Source organism: Ursus arctos, unplaced genomic scaffold, assembly GCF_023065955.2.
Source record: "Ursus arctos isolate Adak ecotype North America unplaced genomic scaffold, UrsArc2.0 scaffold_20, whole genome shotgun sequence".
Taxonomy (NCBI): domain Eukaryota; kingdom Metazoa; phylum Chordata; class Mammalia; order Carnivora; family Ursidae; genus Ursus; species Ursus arctos.
Genome location: NW_026622875.1, coordinates 41422216 through 41444127, shown reverse-complemented (window position 1 = coordinate 41444127; position 21912 = coordinate 41422216). Strand labels below are relative to the sequence as shown.

The 21912-nt window shown below is 40.6% G+C and overlaps 1 protein-coding gene across 6 annotated transcripts in view; it reads right to left on the bottom strand.

The window, feature by feature from the left end:
• Positions 1 to 2313: 2313 nt before the first annotated feature.
• LRRC3B (leucine rich repeat containing 3B) overlaps positions 2314 to 21912 on the bottom strand; it is a 91263-nt gene continuing 71664 nt past the window's right edge. For all 6 annotated transcript variants that reach the window (XR_008960620.1, XM_057315915.1, XM_026496886.4 and 3 more), the window contains one exon: positions 2314 to 3579. Coding sequence is in view for 5 of the 6 variants with exons in the window: in XM_057315915.1 (XP_057171898.1) it covers positions 2636 to 3415 (780 nt within the window). In the remaining variant the exon portion in view is untranslated. The remainder of the gene's footprint in view (positions 3580 to 21912) is intronic.

Here is a 21912-nt window from a genome sequence, read left to right as displayed (position 1 = left end):
TAACCTAGGATGCCCCTCTTAGCTCTATGTATGCAGTGAGTTACCAACCCAAAAGTGGGAATTCACACTGCCACCTCAACCAGCAGCTGACTGCCCTACCACACTTTTCAGAGATTTTTTTTTTATAGGTACTTTCACTTGACTAATGCAATTGGCCATTAGGAAAATAAACTCTTATTAGTACGAATAGGAAGGCTATTTCGGAAGCAGCAAACTGAAATGGATTATGTGATTTGTGAATGCTTTCCTAAAACGAATGTGACTCACACACTCAAATAAAGGCAATTAATTTTTTCAAGGGTTATCTTAGCAATGGCTGGACTTCCTAATCTTGAGCGCAATAAAAAGTCGCAGTTGGGCATCTCTCTGTGGTAGTACTTACTGAGATATATTATAATGTTGTCCTCCAGGGGGCGTTAAATCTTCAGCCAAGCTCCAATTTCTCTGGAAGGCGTTCAAACCCAGTTAGCAAGAGCAGACAGTCTGGCTTCTTTCTCACTGGGATGCAGAAGTGCTAGGGCTCTTATTCCGAATTTCACATCTCAGACTTGCAGACGAGGCCTTACATTATTCAGTAAGGCCAGGGTGGGTCTGCCAATCCCCCGGCCCTGGGGTATATGCCAGTGTAGCCTCGCCACGTTGTTCTGAACGCTCTCCCGCAGGTCTTAGGTTGGCTGACCCTCATGGTCCATGTCAGTAACCCCTAAAGAGACTGTTGATATGGATAGGAACTGCTGTGCTTTCCAAGGGCAGAAATGTGATTCCTGGAGGCCTAAAGACAACTTAATGTGGGTTGGAGAAGTCTCTGTGGGCCAAAATTGCAAAGGATCCCTCCTTCCTACTGAAGCCTCACAAAGGGCTATTTTTGCTATTACTTTGTTAATGAGACTATCACGTAGGAATCTGCAACCCTCTTCTTCTGGGGAACCAGCAACTTCAGCAGTAGAGTGTATGATTGTAAAGCAATACAGGACAGTGGTTAAGAGGTTTCTAGGTTCTAAAATTGACTGACTGGATTTCAGTATCTGCTATACTTCTTATAAGGCTAGGATCCTGGACTCATTACTGCAACTCCTGTGTCTCTGATCCCTCATTCACAAAAGAAGAATTGGAAGGATTAATTAATACAACCCAAAGAAAGTACTTGGTGTGTCCTGAGTGTTCCGTAAATTCTATTAGTCATTCTTATTCCTAAGAATTGAGATCACCCTGATATGGCTCCAGTTTTGTCTCTTATTCCTCCCTTACACAGACTGCTTCATCCCAAATACCACCCTACACTTTTTACCTCTTTGCTCCCCCGCGCCCAGCCTCTGGTTCATCAATCTTCCTTGCCTATATCACTACCTGATGAGATCCCACCCAAGTTCCAAGCGTTATCTGTGACGGCACCTCAAACAACAAACAAAAACCCACAATTCCCTACTCCCAGGACTGAATGAGCTTTCTCCTATCTGCGAACTGTAGCAGAGACGCGATATCTTGATATGCAGGTATATACATCCGTCAAAACTGTACACTTAAAATGGCCACATTTTTTTAGCATGTAAATCATTCCTCTACAAACCAACCCAGTAGGAACATAATGAAAAGGTCTCAGCCTTTGGAGAGAGAAAGATGTGCTTCAAATTCAAGTTCTAGTACTTTCTACCTGGTAGGCTGCTGAACTCCTTCCACCTGTAATTTCCTCTAATGGGGCAGTTGTCACGTTCTACTTTTGTGGTGAGGGTTGAGACACATAATAATAGTATAAAAATGCCTCGGACACAGTTGATGCTACGTGACTGTTAGACCTTCTTTTTCAGCGTAACTGTTTCTGTGTGAGTCACATACCCTTGCCCACCAAAAGGTGATCCTAAGGACAGAATGTGGGCTGTCTTTTTCTTTTCCATGTTTCTAGTATAGAGTAGAAGTAGTGTGTTTAGCTATTTATATATAAATATTATTTATATCATACAAATTATATGTTTATATAAATTATTTACATAAATTATATAAAATATAATATAAATATATATTTATATATAAATAGCTAAACACACCCACTTTTGGGTAGCAACACCTAGCAGCATCCCAGCTGAAGCCTCTGCAGGATGCCACACTGTGTATTATCGCTCGGGGTTGTTTGGCTCAGTATTTTAAGGTCTGACAGATACTTTCCTTGCTCGATATTTCAGCTATGGCTCCCTGGTGTACAGTAGGGCTTAATAACACATCTTTCATTATGATAGTTCTTTAGGTTCATAAGGTTGTCCATTTCTCTTGAAAGCAACGGAATGGCCATACTGTTTTCTGGAACAATAAGTCACTCTGTTTTCCATGGTTCAAAGTTAAGCTTTTATTTGGTTTTAAATTAAAAAAATAAATTTCATTATTAAATAGTGAGATGGATCTAACTTATGTTCAGATAGTAGCTTACTCAGGAAGATACCACTGGGGGTACAAGAAAGGGGTGGGTCGCCTAAACTAAAATGATTCATTACGTTGTTATGTTTGTTAAAAGTTCAACAGTGGCATAATTCAAAAGAAACGGAGATACAAAGTTTTAAATGTTTACAATGGATGGGAAAAGTAAACCACTTATTCTCTCGCAGCTGCAAATGACTTTCTTTCTCAGCGCCAGTCTGCTCGGATGCTATACCACAGTGCTAATGTCATCGGGTTCATCTGCTTTCTTCTGTCTGCTCGGCAGGGATTTCAAGTATTCAAGGTGTCTCCGGGCATCCTCCTGATTTTGCCGCACGTAATACACCACATAGGAGATCACCATGGTGAACCAGCCAAACATGGTGACCAGCATGGCATAATCGGTAGTCTTTTTAGGGAGGTTACAAAGGTCAGCATCATTGGCAGCATTGAGGAATGGTCTCCCGGCGTGCTCATCCAACACAGAAGTCTTACAGATCACGTTGTGGGCTGTCTCGTGGTTGGATGCCATGCTCCTCAGCACTTGCTGTAGGGTACAGTCACAGTGCCAGGGATTGTTGGCGATCCTGGCCCTGGCCTTCAGGTTATTGAAGGCATTTTTGTGCACGCTTTGAATCCGGTTGTCAGACAAGTCCAGAGTCTGCAGAGTTTCGGCTACTCCTTTGAAGGCATGCTCATCGATAAACTCAATGCCGTTTTTGGACAAGTTGAGAACTCTCAGTTGATGGAGGTCCTTAAAAATCTCGTTGGGGATAGATGTGATCTGATTGGAGTCCAGATACAGTAAGACTGTTTCAGGAGGGAGATCTCTAGGTATTTCCTTGAGATTTGCATTGCTACAGGTGACATTTAAACCCCCAGAGGAAGAACAGAGACAGCCCTTGGGACACATACTGGCAGAATGAAAGCACAGTATCATAAGAACAAAACTTTGTAGGAGGAGACACATGGAGAGGGAACGGGTTAACCACAGGTCTACCAGATTCATGCTGGAATGTCAGCATAATCACAAGCCCATTCCTCATTCACTCCGATAAGCAAGCGTGGCAACGGTTCCAGCCCTGTCCACACTGTTGATTTCCTTCTTGCTTGGTTCAAAAGGTTGCAGCTAACACACGTGTCTCTTCATTATTCCTGTCCTTGCTTGGGTACCTAAAGAAAAGGGAAGCAGATGCAATTACCTTTTTTTGCAGAGGGAGGTACATTGCAATTAAAAGTGCTCTCAGGCGTCTGGCATTCTATGTGGGCAGGAGAGTTGGTTATGTAGTTAATTTTCATCGACAGCACTGGGAATTATCTGCATAATGGGAGTCTCCTGCTCAAATCCCAGGTGTTGGGCGAAAGGACTGTCAATAAAAGACAACATTTTTAAATAGTGTTGCCTTGGTTTTAGTTGTGCAGAATTACAGCAAACGGTCCAGATTTCTCTCGTCTCTACTAGTCCTCTCAACATCTTGAACCCCTTCTAAATTAGACAGCAATAAAATTTAATTAGACCTTCCCCCTTTCTATGGTAACAGATGCATTAATGCAATTTAGACCTGCTCTTGAGCAGCAATGAGAAATAACACCGGTATTTCATGGCTAATGACCGTAGATAGCAATAATTGTCATGGCTTTTGAATGGATGTCCAACTGGAATATTTTCTCTAAAGAAACATCTTACTTGAATTAAGAAATGAATAAATGCATTCCAACTTTCACAACAGAATGTTGCTAGGGACTGATAGACCAGGATCTCCAAAAGAGCTGTCTCCCTGTTTTTCTCTGTTTTCCAAACAATATATCCTCTCCCCCAATAGATCTTCAAATATGACACACACCTCCAAGACTTTTTTTTTTTATCCATTTATTTTCAAGATTTTATTTATTTATTTGAGAGAGAGAGACAGAGAGCAAGCGGGGAAAGAGGCAGGGTGGGTGAGGGAAAGGGAGCGAATCCCAAGCGGACTCTGCACTGAGCCTGACAAGGAGCTTAATCTCACAATATTGAGACTGTGACCTGAGCTGAAAGAAAGAGTCAGACGCTTAACTGAATGAGCCACCCAGGCCCGCCTTTATGACTTTTTAAAATACGAGATAAGAACTTAAATATATTAGCCTCTAAGACTTTCCCAATAGCCTCTTTTTTCTTTCCAATTATATATATATGATTGTTGAAATATATATATATATATATATATACACACACATATATACACACACACACACACACACACATATATATATATATATATATATATATATATATATATAATATTGTTGGAAGGGGCTTCCAAAATGGCAAAAATTAAGTGATATACATAAGGATATAAGCTTACTCAAAAACAGAGATGAGAATATAAGTGAACCCTCAAAACTACTTTTTCATTTAGAGAAGACAGAGATCTGAGACCAGTTCACGGAGAAAGTGAGTGGATTTTGGAGAGATTATGTGATTCGCCCAAGGTCGAATAGCTTGTAGGTGGTAGAGACAGGACTCAGGCCAAAGGCTTTGTTCTGACTTATGAATCGCCTAGCTCTCTCCACTACCCCCACAACTCTCTCCCAATCTCATCCGCTCTAGGAGGACAGTCAGGATCCAGGGAGCATCACTTGTTGTGATTTCTGATGCTGTTACGCAGCAGTTGAATCCCAAATTGAGTACCCTATGGAGTTCAAGGGAGCTCTGTGCCTGAATTCAGAGGGTCCTCTTTCAAGATGTGAGAAACAAGGAGAATGTTCCTTCTTCTCACTGCAGTGAGCAACAAATGACTCTCTGCAAACTTATCTTTTCTAAAGATCCCAGATGGATAAATACAGAGGGAAATGACTCCAAATGTTACCAAACTCACAGAAGAGAAGATTAATGTGAGCTGAAAACATAATGAACGGGATTGTTAATCATGGAAAAAATGAGATTAGCACCAGCAGAATGGAGTGGATGTGCTTTTGGAATCCTGAGTCCCTTAAATGCCAGAGAATGCTAAAGAAGGACCCCTAGGCTTACAAAGCCATCCATCAATAGCTCATTTCATTTGCAGTGAGTTTCCCTCCCTTCCATGTTTTCCTTCAATACTGCATTGCATGACATTTGGGGCTCTAGTGATTGTCTAGATGGGAGAGAGAAAAAAATAAACAGGCGTGGAGGGGAGGGAACTCAGACAGAAGAGAGGGTGGCAGAAGGATAAGGCAAAGGATGCTAGGATGAGGACATGAGAAGGACACAAGAGACGGGAAACATGAACTTGAGTAGAGAAAATAAAAAGAGTCTGTATAATGAACCAACTCCCGTCAATTGAGTATGTACCACTGGCCTAGATCCTGCTGAAAAGTGGGAAGTCTTCTCTGGAGGATACTCCACATCTCTCCAGAGACTGAGTCAGAGTCTATCTGAAGAAAAATGTTCACCAATTGAGACTAATAGTTCTGTGAGGGCAGGGTTTTGTTTCCGCCTCATGCAGAAACAGCAGCAAACAATTAAAAAGTGAAAAGTACACTGGTTTGTATCCCAGCTGTAATCCTTGTTAGCAATATGCTCTTGGGCAAGTTATTTAACCTCTCTAAACCTCATTTTCCTTATCTTTGTATAGAAATTATAAAAGTACCCAATTACAGAGCTGATTTGAGAATTCTATGAGATAATCCACATAAAGCATTTAGCCCAATGCCTATGAAAGCAGTGAGAGTTCAATACTTGTTGACTACAGTTACTATTATTATCCCAGATACATTCTCAAATGCAACCACAGTGTTTGGCATGTAGTAAGGGCTAAATAAATATCTATTGTATGAATGACCCAAAAAATACTGAGGAATCTAGCTGTGCTTTTTCTTCCCTAGGGTGAGTATTTTTATTTTTAATATATACATTGGCTCATCCAATGTCTATTGGTTTTATAAGTTGACATGGCGGTCTTTGGAAAAAATCAAGCAGGCTCCTAGTCGATGGAAGGAAGAATGGAGCTTCTTTTCAGTAGGCTTCTTGAGACTTAATCTTGGTTTTTCCAGAATGATCAGTCCAATGGTCATGGTGACAGCCAAGAAATGATTAGGACACATCTTGGGTTCTCAACATTAGAGTGCAATACCTCTTCATGCCCAAATGATCCATCTATACACCAAATAGAAGGCCTATTAGGAACACAAATACAGAGTATCTCTCAGGTTCAGAGAGGTTGGACTCAAACTAAAGATTCATTTTCTTTCTATGATGTTTGATAAAAGAGAAGGAAAAGCTCTGGGATTGGCTAGATGACTGGGCAACCATGACTCAGCCTCTAGATCCTCCTCCCTCAGCCAAGACGAAGTGAGAAGAGATGCAAGAAGTAGAGAACTGAGCCCTTCGATGTCTAGGAGGCAGACAGAGGGCCAAAATTATCGAGTCAAGGTCATCTTCAGCAGGGAGGATGGAAGAACTGCCTCTCCACTCTATTATGCTGAATTACTATTTTCCAAAGGGATTAGCAGCTTGACATTGTCTTATATTGTGGATAGGTCAAGAGGGGTTCTTGGAAAAGGAAGACATGGGGAGACATGCCTCAGTAAAAATGTGGATATTCATCAGTTACTAGCCAGCATAGTACAAATCTAAAGAGCAGCTAACCCTGAAACTAACATTCTAAATCCCAAACTTCCTCCTGCTCTGTCTCAGTTGGGTCCACCCACCAATGCAAAGCAGCAAACTAACTATCCTGCTGGAAAAAGAGAGTGCCTCCTTTCTAACTTCAGAATGAGGATGCAGAGCACGAAGAAGGCCTGCGGTCACACTGGTGATGGCAAGGACAGAAGCAGCATCACTGCCTGTCCTCCTGATAAGGAACAAGACCAGCCAAAGGGGCAGAGCAAATTAAACAGCATCTCTTCTACCTCTTGACACCCCCTCTCCACTTCTCAACTCATTACACAACCCTATCCTCATTCCCTCATTCCCTTCAAATATGTCTGGGGCAGGAAGCTACGGTATTTTGGGGTGTGCATTTAGGTATGAGCTGGGCTCCCTAAAGGGGGCCATTTTATCCCCAGACCCATGCCTTGCTCACATTTCCCTATCACACAGGTTTCTGAGCCAGAGCAATTAATGCCTGGATTGGGTGGCAACCATCAAGTACTGTTTACAGAAAGGAAAAAAAAAAAAGTGCATTTAGCAGACTGCCTGAGAAGACAGATCTTTCAGTGGTTGATTAACAACTCTATCTTGCTTCCTGTTCTCTTCTTCTCATCATTAGGGGACACTCAGGGACACTCAGGGCTTCTAACCCAAAGCTTTCATTAACTCTTCTGAGATAAGTGAGTGTACCAATTCAGGAAGAAATACCAGACACACCGATTTCTCCCAATTACATTCCATTCAACTCTGTTACCTACAAGGATTTGATTAAAAAGCACAACATGGCAACACAGGAAGGTCTTTCGATCTGGGAAGTAAAATTCAAATCAATGGGGGAAAAAAATCTCATAAATTTAAGTACTTGAAATTAAAACTTCCATATGGCACAAAGTAAGACCATACTCAACATGAAAGGATAGATGATAAGATAAAAGGTTGATTTCTTTAGTATACAAGAAGTTCTCACAAAGGGATAAGAACCCGATCCAACAGAAAAATGGACAGAAAAACAATATATACAAATGACCAATAAATCATATGAATAGATCCTTGATCTCACAGACAGTAAAACAAATTCATGTTAAAGTACTTAACATCTTGGTTAAAATGAGGAAGAATATCTACTGTCAGTGAAGATGTGAAGAACAGAGCACTCTCAAAACCTGACAAGGGGATACTTGGGGCACTCCTTTTGTCTGAGCAATTTAGGAATATCTATTCAAATTTTAAAATACAAGAACAAGTTAGACTGAATTGTACTGATGTAAAGGTCTGCAAAGATGACCTCAAAAAACAGCCTGGAAGAAGGGGTTCTAATAGCATCATCCTATTTGTACAAAATTCTTTAAAAAGAGGAAGTAACCGTGCAACTGTAGGTATAGAATTTATATGTTCACATATGCATAGATCGTTTCTGAAAGGATCTGCATGGAGGGAAATGTATAAGAAACTATTGATTGTGCTTAACTGAAGAGTGGAATTTTGGGGGCCAATGGGGAGAAAAGGAGCTGGGGGTTTTTTTGTTTTATTTTTTTATTTTATACCCTTCTGATGGATTTAACTTTCTGTGGTATAAAGGAGTTCTGTTTGTTTTTGTTTACATAAAAAATTAAAAAAGTTAATACAAAGAACCAGAGACTAACTGAAAAACCAGTCTGAACATAATGTCTCAGAAGGCAATTTTTGAACGCATGAAATAGTTGGACAATGGTGGCCAAGAAGGTTGAGTAAATAACAAGACAATAAATTTTAAGAAGCTGAACGTGTTTCAAGATGAGAGACTGAAGATGCAAAGGGACCATGGTGAGACCATATATAAAAATAGAACTTGAACTCCCAACCTGCTGCAACCAGCCCAGGAAGTCAAGCTCCAATCTCTGTAGCAGTTGTCCCAACTCAGCCAGATCAGTAACCGCTAGCTTCCCTAATTTTCATTCCTACTTCTAATTCAGGACTGACCATGGAAACACAAATCTGCTCCCCTCACCAATTGCATAGGATTATCTGGTTCTACCTAGCCTGCCTCCAGCTTCCCTATGCCAACAGCCACCCAACAGGGCACTTCTGAAGCCTTTCAGAATTTTCCCCTCTATCCAGCTTTTCCACTCCCCTGCCTGCTTGTGAGTCTCTGCCAAATGCAGGGGATGGCAGCTGGCTCCCTTGCTATAGAAAGCTTGGGGAAAATGGCCTTTGCTTGTTCTCATTTGGGTAGTTTTCATTTACTTCCACAAAGACTACAGTTTGAGTGTGTGATATTTTCAATGTAATATTTCCAAAATTAGCTTTATAACCTATTATAGAAATTATATAAGAATTTCTTTATATGCTCAGGTTTTCTACGGACTAAGCTTGGGTTGCAGAAGACATCAATGTGTAATTCCTGACCAAAAAATTAGGGACCGTTGGGATCTGAGCTATTGAGGTGAATGAACTGTAGAGATAATTTTCTCTACTGCTGCTCTTTGAGATCATGTTCACAGAGACAAACACCTTCATTCACATCTTTAGCACTGAGCTCTGCCAGGAACTTCAGTTCTACCTTCCATTCACAACCACCTATTACCAGAAGATTCCACCCAGGCTTCAAACTGGGCATCCCTAAAAGTAAAATCATTTTACCCTTTATCACACCCTCCCCCAAACTACATTCCTCCTCTGCCCTACACCACCTAGTCTTTCTTCCTGATTTTTTGAGAACAGTTTCCATTTTCATCCTCCTTGTGCCCCCTGTCTTGTGCTTTGGGTCCCCACTGCCTCTTTCCTGTTCAAACCTCCATCCTCTTGCTCCGAAAGGAAGCAAGAGCATCTTTCCTGGACGGCCCACGTGCAGCTTCCGCTCTTTTAGTGTCGGATTAAAATAACCATCTGAGCATGTATTTCCACCGGGTGAAAAGCTTTTATGACCCCCTGTTGTTTATAACAATCCTCCTTTTCCAGTCCTGTGTCCCACTACACTTCTCACACAGACACAGAAACCTGAGCTCAATAAATAGAGATCACCAATTCCAGAGCTGATGATGAACAGCGTTTTGTTCCACAAACATGAGATCTACCAGAAGTCATCCCAACCGAAGACCTCTCCAGCTTGGAATTGCCTTCCTGCAGAGGAAGATCTGGCCCAGGAGTCATTTAGGGGGCTGTTTTATAACAGCAGCTATCATCATTTAGTTAAGGATATGAACTGATAAGGCTGACGGGTACAGGAGGAACTGAGGATCCTTATATTTAGAAGGAATTTAATCTGCTTGCAGACCCATAATTTTTAAAATCAGGAGCTCCTGAAATCTCGAAACTCTTGCTTTTGTAATTAAAGCTATGTTTATCTTCGCTACCGGACTACGAGTTTTCAAAGGGTACGATCAATGTCTTACCCATTTTTATATGCTCTTATTGCCCATGGTAAAAATTTAACAAATACTTCTTGAAATCATTAGGATCCATTCTCATTTCATCATTAAAACAGCTATTGTTTACTTGGCATTTTTTACATTCCGGGTATTTATTAAGTGATGAACTCATCTAACATGAGTAATGGATGATAAAATTGAAGTTCTGACTAGGTTCCTGGTTAAATGGATATAGAATTCCAATGTGAGGGGTCAGGTTGCCATGTGAAGGTTAGCTGACAATGTTCTTTGAGTCTAACACGTATGACCTTGCCCACTTTAAAAGCATCAAGAGGTACCTATGCTGTCATCTCCCCAAGGAGAGGAGAGAGTTATTACAGGATTCCTGGAGCTGGGGTGGAGGTGCAGAATATCTTAGAACAAGAACAAGGTTGGCCTATTGTTGGGCAGTAGAATTGGGTAATGTTTTGAGCCTGCACTCCCAGACTTTGTCAGAAAAGGGATAGAAAACTATTTCCTCTGGGTCAGATATGGCCACCTGCGGGAAGGAGATCCCCAGTGAAAAGTATCTCAGGTCCTTTTTCATGGTCCCATAGGATTCTTTGGTAAGGCAGAGGGGTCTGAGCAACAAAAAACGGAAGGGCAGATGCTTAGATCTGGGGGAAGTGGCTATCTGGACTGTATCCGCCACAGGGGCCAGGGGAGTCATATGGGTGAGTAGGGGGCTTGAAGAGGCCCTGGGAGAGAGGCACCAGGCCCATCTCATTCTAGCTTCCAGTGAGCCTCTGAGCAGAGCAGCTGATACCCAGTGATGCTGAAGGCCTGGGAGAGGGGTGGGAGAGAGGGGCAGAGAGGAGAAATCGAGCTACCCACCATACCTTCTTCCCCTTTCCTTTATGCCTGAAACAAAGAAGAGGGGAGAACAGCTGGCTATTAGAAGAAATTCAGAGTATTGGCTAATCTCTTGAATTAGACATTAACATTACCATATTCAATTTTTACTTTGGTTTAAGTTAATTGAGCTTGTGACCTAAAGTAATGGTAGGACAGTCTATTACCTGCGACTGGCACAAAATCATGGGGCTGACTGATGTCATTCAGGGACTAGAGGAAGATGATTGCCTGCACAGAACAGAGATGAAAGGAATGGTGGAAGCAGAAAGTGAGTTGCATTTTATTCTGGATATACATGTATCACGTTGTATAATCCTCAGTACCACTGTGAAAGGTGGCAATTATGACCCTCGCACAGATGAGCAAATTGAAGCATAAAGAGGTGAGGTAACTTGTGCACTTGTCATAGATGCTGAGTTAAAGAGGCATAATCTGAACTCAGGTCCTTTGGCTTCCATAGCTCATGTGGTCAAACACGGCACGGTACACTGCTTTACAGAGAAACTACCATATTTTTTTTCCTTCTTCTCAACTGATTCCACTAAGATGAGGAACAAGGACCATGATGGGTTTTACACTGGAGGAAGTATTGCTAGAAAGGAAGACTAGCAGGATGGGAGGAGAGAGGGAGAACAGCTGACATATGCTTCTGAAGGGGTTCAGAACAAGTCTCTCCAGAGAGCACCACTCTGGCATGATGATTATTTTGAGCTGAAGACAATCAAGTCCTAAAAGACTCAGGAAGAGCTTTATACTTCCCTCTTAGCTGCCTCTAAGAATGCAGATACAGGGCCTGGTTTAGGAAGAGAGCTAGCACCAGAGGTAACTACAAAGGGAATGGACTAGGTGTGGTGAGATGGGTGGAGGTCAGCAGGGCCTGTTTGTTCAGCTTCCTTTCTGTGTCCCATTATCTCTGCATGGTCTCACAACATGTTTACTAAACATTTGCTCTTGCCATCTTTCTGTGAATGGTCTTCCTTCCCTTTGAAGCCTCACACCCCACCCCCTTCATTTTTGCTCAGAATGGCATGCACACCTCAATTGCCTGTCCGGGAGCCTCCTTGTCTTTGTGGGGCTCCCTGTATGTAATTAAATTTGTTTTTCTCTTATTAATCTATCTTATATCAATTTAATTAACAGACCAGCCAAATGAACCTACAAATGTAGAGAGAAATTGCCTCCCCTATGCTTCTAAACCAAAAGCTCTAACATTACATTTGCCTTACATTTGTGAACTACCATTACATTAGATGCTTGTGGGGGCAAGTCCATGGATATGATCTCATGCAATTATCTATAAACAGCCCTTTTAGATGCACATTATAAACATCATTGGTCTTATTTTAGTATAGTTGAGGAATTCACTGAATGGAGGAGACTGCTTAAAGTCACACAGCTGGGTAGCAGGACAGAACCTGGACACAAGTGTCTTACACAGTAGGTCCCATTCAACACTCGTTGGCTTATGTATCTCTCCTACTGGCCACTTTTTGATATGGAGGGTCTGTAAACACAAGTACTGAGTTTTAAATGCCAAACCAGTCCTCTGTTAACTGCTTCCTACAAACTTCAGGAAAGTCAATAACAAGAAGAGAAACTCCTTTTCTTATAATAATCTCTTAAAGGCTACTCACACAAAACTTTTATCAAAATGACATGATATCCATCTGTCCCAGATCTCAGTCAATTCAGGTACTGCTTTTCCTCTTTGGAGCCTATTTCACAAAATAATTCTTTAAGCAAACCCTCAATTTATTGGGGGGGAAAACCCAACTCTTATGAATGCATTGCCTCCTTTCTACATGATCTAATGTCCGTAGGTCTCCAGGATGGATTTAAACATTCTTCCCACCCAGAAACCCACTGGAAAAACAGAGGAAATCAAAGAAACACACAAACAAAAATCACTTTTTTTTTTTTTTTTTGGACCTAGTATCTCTCTCTCTGTGAGACTAAACACAGAATAAAGATAAAACTGTCTTTGCAAACATCTGTATTTATTATTCAACATGCTGCAAGTTTATAGGGAGATTGAGTGGGAACCTATCCATCTCAGTTTCTTTCTGCTTCTCTATTATTATTTCTCAGCAAGTGCCTATGACATTTAACAGTGAGAGCTTTGCAAGCTCTTAACACATAATCTACATAAATGTAGGCTCCCTAAAACTCACCAGGGTCCTGAAGCAACCTGAAAGCTGCTTTTAGAAAACACTAACTTATGTTGAATTCAGTTGCATTTCTGAGTAGGATGAGTGACTGTTACCATTTTCTTTCTTTTTTTTTTAAACCTTGTTTTGATTAACCCTATCCATTGACTTGGTGGGAAAAGTACAGGATTGAGATCCAAACCACATCTAGAAACTGAATTCAAACTCCAGATTCTGCGGAATGAATTTCAGGAATTTAGCAAATCACTCACACTTCTTTTTTTTTTTTTTTTTAAGATTTTATTTATTTGACAGAGATAGAGACAGCCAGCGAGAGAGGGAACACAAGCAGGGGGAGTGGGAGAGGAAGAAGCAGGCTCAAAGTGGAGGAGCCTGACGTGGGGCTCAATCCTGTAACGCCGGGATCACGCCCTGAGCCAAAGGCAGACGCTTAACCGCTGTGCCACCCAGGCACCCCATCACTCACACTTCTAAGCCTTTGTTGTCCTAGAACTAGAAACAATAATATCCACTTCATTGGTCTCATAGTTATGAGGACAAAATAAAATAAATATCAGAAAAATCAGAAACCATCAATGGACATTTAAAGATTATGCTCTGGGGTGCCTGGGTGGCTTAGTCGTTAAACATCTGCCTTTGGCTCGGGGTGTGATCCCAGAGTCCTGGGATCGAGCCCCACATCGGGCTCCCTGCTCTGCTGGGAGCCTACTTCTTCCTCTTCCACTCCCCCTGCTTGTGTTCCCTCTCTCACTGGCTGTCTCTCTCTCTGTCAAATAAATAAATAAAATCTTAAAAAAAATAAAAAGTAAAAATTATGTTCTATTGTGGGTTTCAGTATTTGGCTGTTTTCCTAAAATATCAGATCATTCCTTTTCCAGAGATGTACATGTATTTTTCTTAAGCATAACTGACGAGGATATGATTCTCACATAACCTATAATAGTATTCATGACAAAATATATTTAACTTGAATCTAATCAAGAGGAAAGGATTTGACCAATCCAGAACTTGAGACACTTTGCAAGGTGACTGGTCAGGATGCTTCAAAGGGTCACTGAAAGGAAACAAACAGAACAACAACAACAAAACAGACACAAAAAACAAAAACAGTCTGCAGAACTATTATCAATTAAAGGAAAAAGACATGTGACGACTAAAGGAATGCAAAAGACTGACTTCTGGATGTAAAAAAAATGCTAGAAAAGAGCATTACTGGAACAACTAGGGAAAATTTTTAATACAAACTCTATATTAAATATTAATGTATGAAATATAAATTTCTTGGGCTTTTCATGATTTGAGTAGGAAGTAGAGACTCCTTGTTCTTAAGAGGCACATACTGAAGTATTTTGGGGTAAAATGTCATGTAAACTGCAGATAGAGGGCCTGGTTTGGGACCAGAATATTCAGGAAAAACAAAACTATATTTTTACGTGGAAAGTGGGAGACAAAAGTGGCAAAAGATTAACAGTTGTTAAATGTAAAACAATGAATATAAAATTATTCATTGTACCAATTTTTCAACTTGTTGGAAAGTTTCAAGTTTCTCAAATGAAAATCTGAATGGGACATTCTATGCTTAAAAAATAAAAAACAACAAAAGGACTTCAAGAGAAAAATCCCTTCCTAATAAAGCAAGAGAGTTTTAGGAATACTCATTAGAGTACGGCTTATCTCCTCATAGCGACACAGAATAGAAATCCAAGGTGAAATGAGAAACAATTCTTTGAAATTGTATTTCATGTACACCAGGACTATGAAAGGACTAGCACACTGACAGAAACACGTGTGTAGAGTGGACCTGGTTTTAATTGGGCAGCATGGAGATCACGGCTTAGCCTCTTATGAATTATATAACCTCTTTACCCCACAGTCTTCTCAATTGAACAAGGGGGTAACAGTTTCTCTCTCAAAGGGATTTCATGAGGATGAATTGAGGTAGCACCTATAAAACACTTAGAAAAATTTGTTACACGATAAAGTCTCCATACGAGTTTACTATTACTGTCCCCTCTACCACTACTAGTATTGTTACTAACCTCACCACCATCATTTTACACCTTGTCTTCTCTCTGGTAAGAGAGTGTAGGGCCAGAGTGTGACCCTATCCTTCATGCAATAAAGGGAATAACTCCGATGGTGGCTAACATTTCTTGGACATCTACTATGTGCAAAGCCCTGGACCAAACACTTTACTTTGAAGATGGAGAGAAATTTTGTCCCAGGATGGATCATGCCCAGCATTGTCTCATATCTACTTTGGATGATTTAGCTGATGAGATTTGGGACTTTTGAGCTGATGATACTTAGATGAAATTTTGGATTTTGATTTGATGTCGTAATGGGTTGAGAGTTTGGGGGATGTTGGATATGAATGAATATATTTTGCATGGAGGATGGATGTGAATCTTTGGGACCAGAACGTAGATTGTAGTAGGCTGAAAAATGCTCCTCCCCCCAAATATCTAGGTCCTCATCCTTGGAACCCATGGAGGTTACCTTTTATTGAAAAAGAGACTTTGAAGATGTGATTAAGTTAGGGATCTTGAGATGGAGGGGTCATCCTGGATTATCTGGGTGAACCCTAAATGTAATTACAAATGTCTTTATCAGAAAGAGGCAGAGGTGGAGTTGATATGGGAGAGAAGGCAATATATTACCAAGGTAGAGATAGGAGGGATGTGGCTACAAGAAATGCGGGCACCCCCAGAAGCTAGAAACAGCAAGAAACAGATGCTCCCTTAGAATCTCTGGAGAAAATGGGCCCAGCTGACAAAGTGATTTGGGTCCAGCAAAATGACTTCAAACTTCTGGCTTCCAGAACTACAGAACAGACGTGTGTTGTTTCAAGCCACAGTTTGTGGTTAATTTGTTATAATAGCCATAGGAAACTAACACCACCGTAGTTAAGTGGAGAATAGAACACAGAATCACTTCTAGCTGACTCTCCATTACACTGAATTAAGGATTTTTGCTTCAACTAAAGACTTGGCTTAGCTCCGAGTTTCCTGGCAGTCGAAGGAAGAAGACAAAAATGTCGAATTGCAAAATGATTACTAACTAAAATAGTGAAAGATGATTAGTAAGCAGAGAGAAACTTTTTCAAATTTCAGAATTTTTAGAGGGCGCCTGGGTGGCTCAGTCGTTAAGCGTCTGCCTTTGGCTCAGGGCGTGATCCCAGAGTCCTGGGATCGAGCCCCACATCAGGCTCCTCCGCTGGGAGCCTGCTTCTTCCCCTCCCACTCCCTCTGCCTGTGTTTCCTCTCTCACTGGCTGTCTCTCTCTCTGCCAAATAAATAAATAAAATCTTTAAAAAAAAATTCAGAATTTTTAAAAGATCCTGTGGAAGGGCTGCCACACGATATAGTGGGCAAGATCTGTAACGTTTCACAGATGATATATGTATATTCTGCCTTGGTTTTAGGCATAATGTAAGTCACTGCTCTGTGAAGACTTCCTAAGCCCTAGAAAGCTAAATTGTCATATAAGAATGATGTTTCCTAGAGATGCAAGATAAAAGGGGGATGATTAGCATGTCCCTTATAGTGCGAGGGTCTGTAGGGTGTATCATACAAACCAAGTCCCCTCTGACAGTGAAAAGCAGTGCTGCTAACAATTGTGCTGGGACAACACGCTCAAACAGAAATTGTCCCCGACAAAATGAGACATGTGATTATCTCGCTTATAGGCAACATCCTTAAAAGTTAGGAGAGAGCCTAGTCAAATCTACAGTATGCTTTTTTAAAAGAATATGTCAATCCTTGACTGAGACTAAAGCAGACTTTTTGTTCAAACTTCACATTCTTCCTAGACGTCCACGTAAATTATCTTCTGTGATCTATTAACTTACTACATTTACAAATAATATTATAAAATAGATGTAATGTTTTATAAATGAAAAAGACTGCCTAGAATTCAAACATAACATATCAAATATTTTATTCTTCTAGGTAATTTTATAATTCCCCTTTAGCATAGGTGGCAATTTTGTTCCTTTCTTAAGATTCTAAATTGTCGTGATCCTCATCATTTTATTTTATTTTATTTTTTGAAGATTTTATTTATTTACTTGTCAGAGAGAGCGTGAGCACACAAGCAGGGGGAGCTGCAGGCAGAGGCAGAGGCAGAGGGAGCCTAATCTGGGACTCGATCCCAGGACCCTAAGATCCTCATGATTTTAATACCAGCACCACGCCCCAGTGAGTGGAGTTATATATTAGATCTATCCAAACATTATTCTTTTGCCAGATATTTTGATTTTCTCCCATTTTTGCTAATAACTTATCATAAATAATGTGGAATTGAAATAAATGTTTCGAGTCAACGCATTTTCCTTTTTGGATCATTTCCTTACGATAAATTCCTAGAGATGGAATTGCGAGAGTCAAGCTTCTCATCTGAATTCTGTTCATTACAACATCAAAAGGGCCAACTGCATAAAATAATGGGCTAGTCTTTAAATGGCTAAGGGTTGGTTGCGTCTGTCCACTTTGTACTGAATATGTGTCCATAGCATCAAAACCAAAATATGTAGAGTTGTTCCACAGGCCAGGTAGCAGCTTGAAGTCTGAGTCACCTTCTCCTGGTTAGTCATTGTGGATCTTAGTCATAGAGGCATCTGATAGGACAACTGGCTCAGTCCATTTGCTCCCTGATGAGAACAGAGAGACCAAAGAAGTAGAATACTATATTTGGTCCAATATTTGTATTTTAAAAAACTGTTTATTTACAGCTCATAGAACATTTTCTTGGCAAAAGTCCTCTATTTTTCCTAAGAGAAGTCATGGGGGAAAACGATGCCCTGCATGGTTTTTGGTTTGTGTTTTCCATGAAAAACCTAACTGTGCAAAGATATCTGGATAAGACTTTTTTCTTCATTGAGGCACTGTTTGCTATAGCAGAAAAATTTTTAAAAAGAGGAATTAAAAAAATAACCAGAAATACTTCAAAAAACCATCACAAAAAATTGGTTAAAAGTAGTACATTGATAGAAAAGAAAGAAGCAATCTACATATGTTGATTTAAAAAAAAGATGTCAAAGATATATTAGGTGAAAACTGTACATGTCTGATCTCATCTGTGTAAAACAAAATAGAAAGATTTACACACACATACACACAACAAACACGTATAATTAAAAGTTATGGGAGAACAATAAAAAATGATAGTCTTATCCTCTAGGGGATGGTTCTAGAGCTGAAGAAATGGAGAAGAATTTTTACTTTTTATCTTATACATTTTTTTACTATTGCCATTTTTTTGCCATGATCATAATAACTAGGTAATAAAGGGAGTGGCCAGTAGGCACTGAGAGATAATCTCTTCTCTGTCAGGGGCTACAGGCATTACAAAAGTATGTGAGACATGGTGTCTCTTCTGATCACCTGAATTACCATGGGCAGTCATTTAAACTTTCTCAGTCTCAGCGGAGTGTCCAGGAAACATTACAGGCTTGAAATTAGATACAACTAGATTCAACTCCCAGTTACGATACCTGCTGGGGGATCTTGGGCAAGCAAGCTAACTGTGCAGTTTCCTCAACTATAAATAAAAAGACCCACCTATTTCATGGGTTTCTGATAATGCCTGGTTCTGATAGTGCCTATCTCATAGCAGACGCTTGACAAATACTATTAACTCTGAATATACTTTCAAAGGGATGAGAATCCAGTTCAGACTTCCCAAGGGTCCTGTGGAATACCAGGTATCCAAGAGTTCCAGCAAATGAATATTCTACAGTCATCTGAGTCTGAGAACTACCCTCTCTGAGAGTAACAATGGGCATTAGCCCGTGAAAGGTTCTGAGAAGTTACAGCAAAGCAACCTGTTAGCTCAGAATTTGCCAACATACTTGGTCCCCCTGACGAAGGCTTCCCCACACCCCATTATTCTTATAGCATAAACACCCACAGAATTTATTGGCTAAATTCAGATCTAATAAACAACATTTAATTCTACCTCAATTGCTATTACTAATACACGATCACTTTACCCGAATATTTGGAGGGGTATATAGTGACAAGTTTTGTAAATGAGAATTCCATTTGCACTCAATCCCTCTCAGCCTATATAATATTACCATAGAGAAAGAGTCAATGACAACTAATGTCCATTATAGGCAGAGATGAAAAAATGAATAATCCATAAACTATCACTAGGATGGTTTTTTTTTTTAATTAAAGAAGTGGCCCTTGATTAAAACTATTCACGCCTCTAAGTAAATGAAAATGAATGGGTTATTACTATATTTGATTTACATATTCTCCTATTTCCTTATCCTCAGGCACCACCTTCATTTTTGACAAGATCATTGAATAACATGATCCTTAAAGACCTTGAAAACCTTATAGAGTAGTCAAAGAAAGGCCTTTAGAGTTAGACATGCCTAAGTTTGCCTAATTTTGTTATTCAACCATTTACTAGTTATGAATTAGTGCTAGTAACTTACTACTTATCAGTTTGTTTTTTTAGGTTACTTAACACTGGACCTCAATTTTTTTAATCCACAAAATGAGCCTGATAATACTTAATTTCGTGTGCTGCGGTACGTTGTTTCAAAAACAGTTTCCAGTATTTCCCATCCTGTATTATCCATGTCCTTTTGCAAGGTAACCTTAAATTTCTCCCATCAAGACGTGGAGTTCAGGGGCAGCTGGGTGGCTCAGTTGGTTAAGCATCCAACTCTTTTTTTTTTTTTTTAAAGATTTTATTTATTTATTTGACAGAGATAGAGACAGCCAGCATGAGAGGAAGCACAAGCAGGAGGAGTGGGAGAGGAAGAAGCAGGCTCATAGCGGAAGAGCCTGATGTGGGGCTCGATCCCATAACGCCAGGATCACGCCCTGAGCCGAAGGCAGACGCTTAACCGCTGTGCCACCCAGGCGCCCCAAGCATCCAACTCTTGATTTCGGCTCAGGTCATGATCTCAGAGTCGTGTGAGATCAAGCCCCACATCAGGCTCTGCACTCAGTGTGGAGTCTGTTTGAGATTCTTTCTCTCCCTCTGCCCTTCCCCTGACTCATGCACACTCCCTTTCTCTCTCTAAATAAAATAAAACAGGATAAGATAAGACACCACAAGATAAAATAAAAAAGAAGTGGAGTCTATTTCCCCACCCCTTGAATCTAGGCTGGCCTTGGAATTTCCTTTGACCACAGATGAGGCAGAAATGACACTATGCCACTTCCACGCTTACATCTCTCCAAGAGGTCACACATGCTCTTGCTTTTGCTCTTGGAACCCTCCCCCTCAAGCCACCATGTGAACAATCCCTGCCTAGCCTGCTGGATGATTAGCAATCAGATAAAGGAGGAGAGGGGCAGTTGTCCTAGCCGGGTCAACTCCAGCCTACAGCTGGCCACACTTCCAGCATGTGAGAAAGTCTAGCCTCGATCATCAGAGTCAACGAATGACCTGCAGCTGACCACAGACTCATATGTGAGCCCAGCCAAGACCAGAAAAACCATCCAGCTACCCATGAACTTGTGGGCAACACAAACGACACTGAGTTTGGGGGTGCTCGTTAGCTAAAAGTCAGCTGATATACATGACTATTTTAACAATTAAGAAAGTTAATATATTTATGTTTCTTATCATGACAACTGATTGATATTTGTTTAATGTATATATACTAACAATAATAGAAGAGTGTCCTAGGGACATGATTCAAGAATGTTATAACTGTTCAAAGCTAAAGAACATCAGCAGTTACATTATCAATAGAAACCAAATTATGTAATTCTATCTGCTGACTGTGATAGTCAATCATAGTCCAGATTGTTATGGTAACCCTCCAAGTAGCCCAGAAAAACTGATACATAGATGGAAGATACCCAGCCAGTTCCTAGATCTAATGTGAATACTACACGTTTGTATTGTTAGCTCACATATTGCGAGTGCCTGGTACAGGGACTAGCAAGGACTCAGGGCTCTATCACTGCAGGCCAGTGGTTAGGAACAAGGGCTCAGTCTGAATCCCAGCTCCTTCGATAACTTTGCCTTGCCTCTGTCGCCACCTCTGCAAATGAGGATAACAGAAGAATTTACTGCCTCTGTTTGTAGCAAGGATGAAGTGATATTCTTTAGGTGAAGTACCTACATGGCACCTAGTGAGTACACAATACATGTTAGTTATTTCTCTTTGTTGGGTGATTTTTGTTTTAAACATATTCCTGAACACAGAGCCTGGGGTGGCAGTTCTGGGCATATGTGAGTCGCCACCCTAGTGTTTGCTGGATCTCTCAGGCTCTCAGAAGCTAGCTGTCCTGCAAACACAAAGGCCAACATCAAAGAGACAACTACAAAGAAAGCCAAGTTTCTAGAGATTCAGTGAAGAATTGAAATATCATGTTTTAGCAATCGTGATGAAACAGAATTGAAATAAATCCTGTTTTATTAATTCAGGAGCTCTGCCGGCATGTGGACACTCTGAGGTTCTCACCTGTTGTTTGGTCTGCAAAAGGTTCCCACGGAATGGAACCCCCTCGCC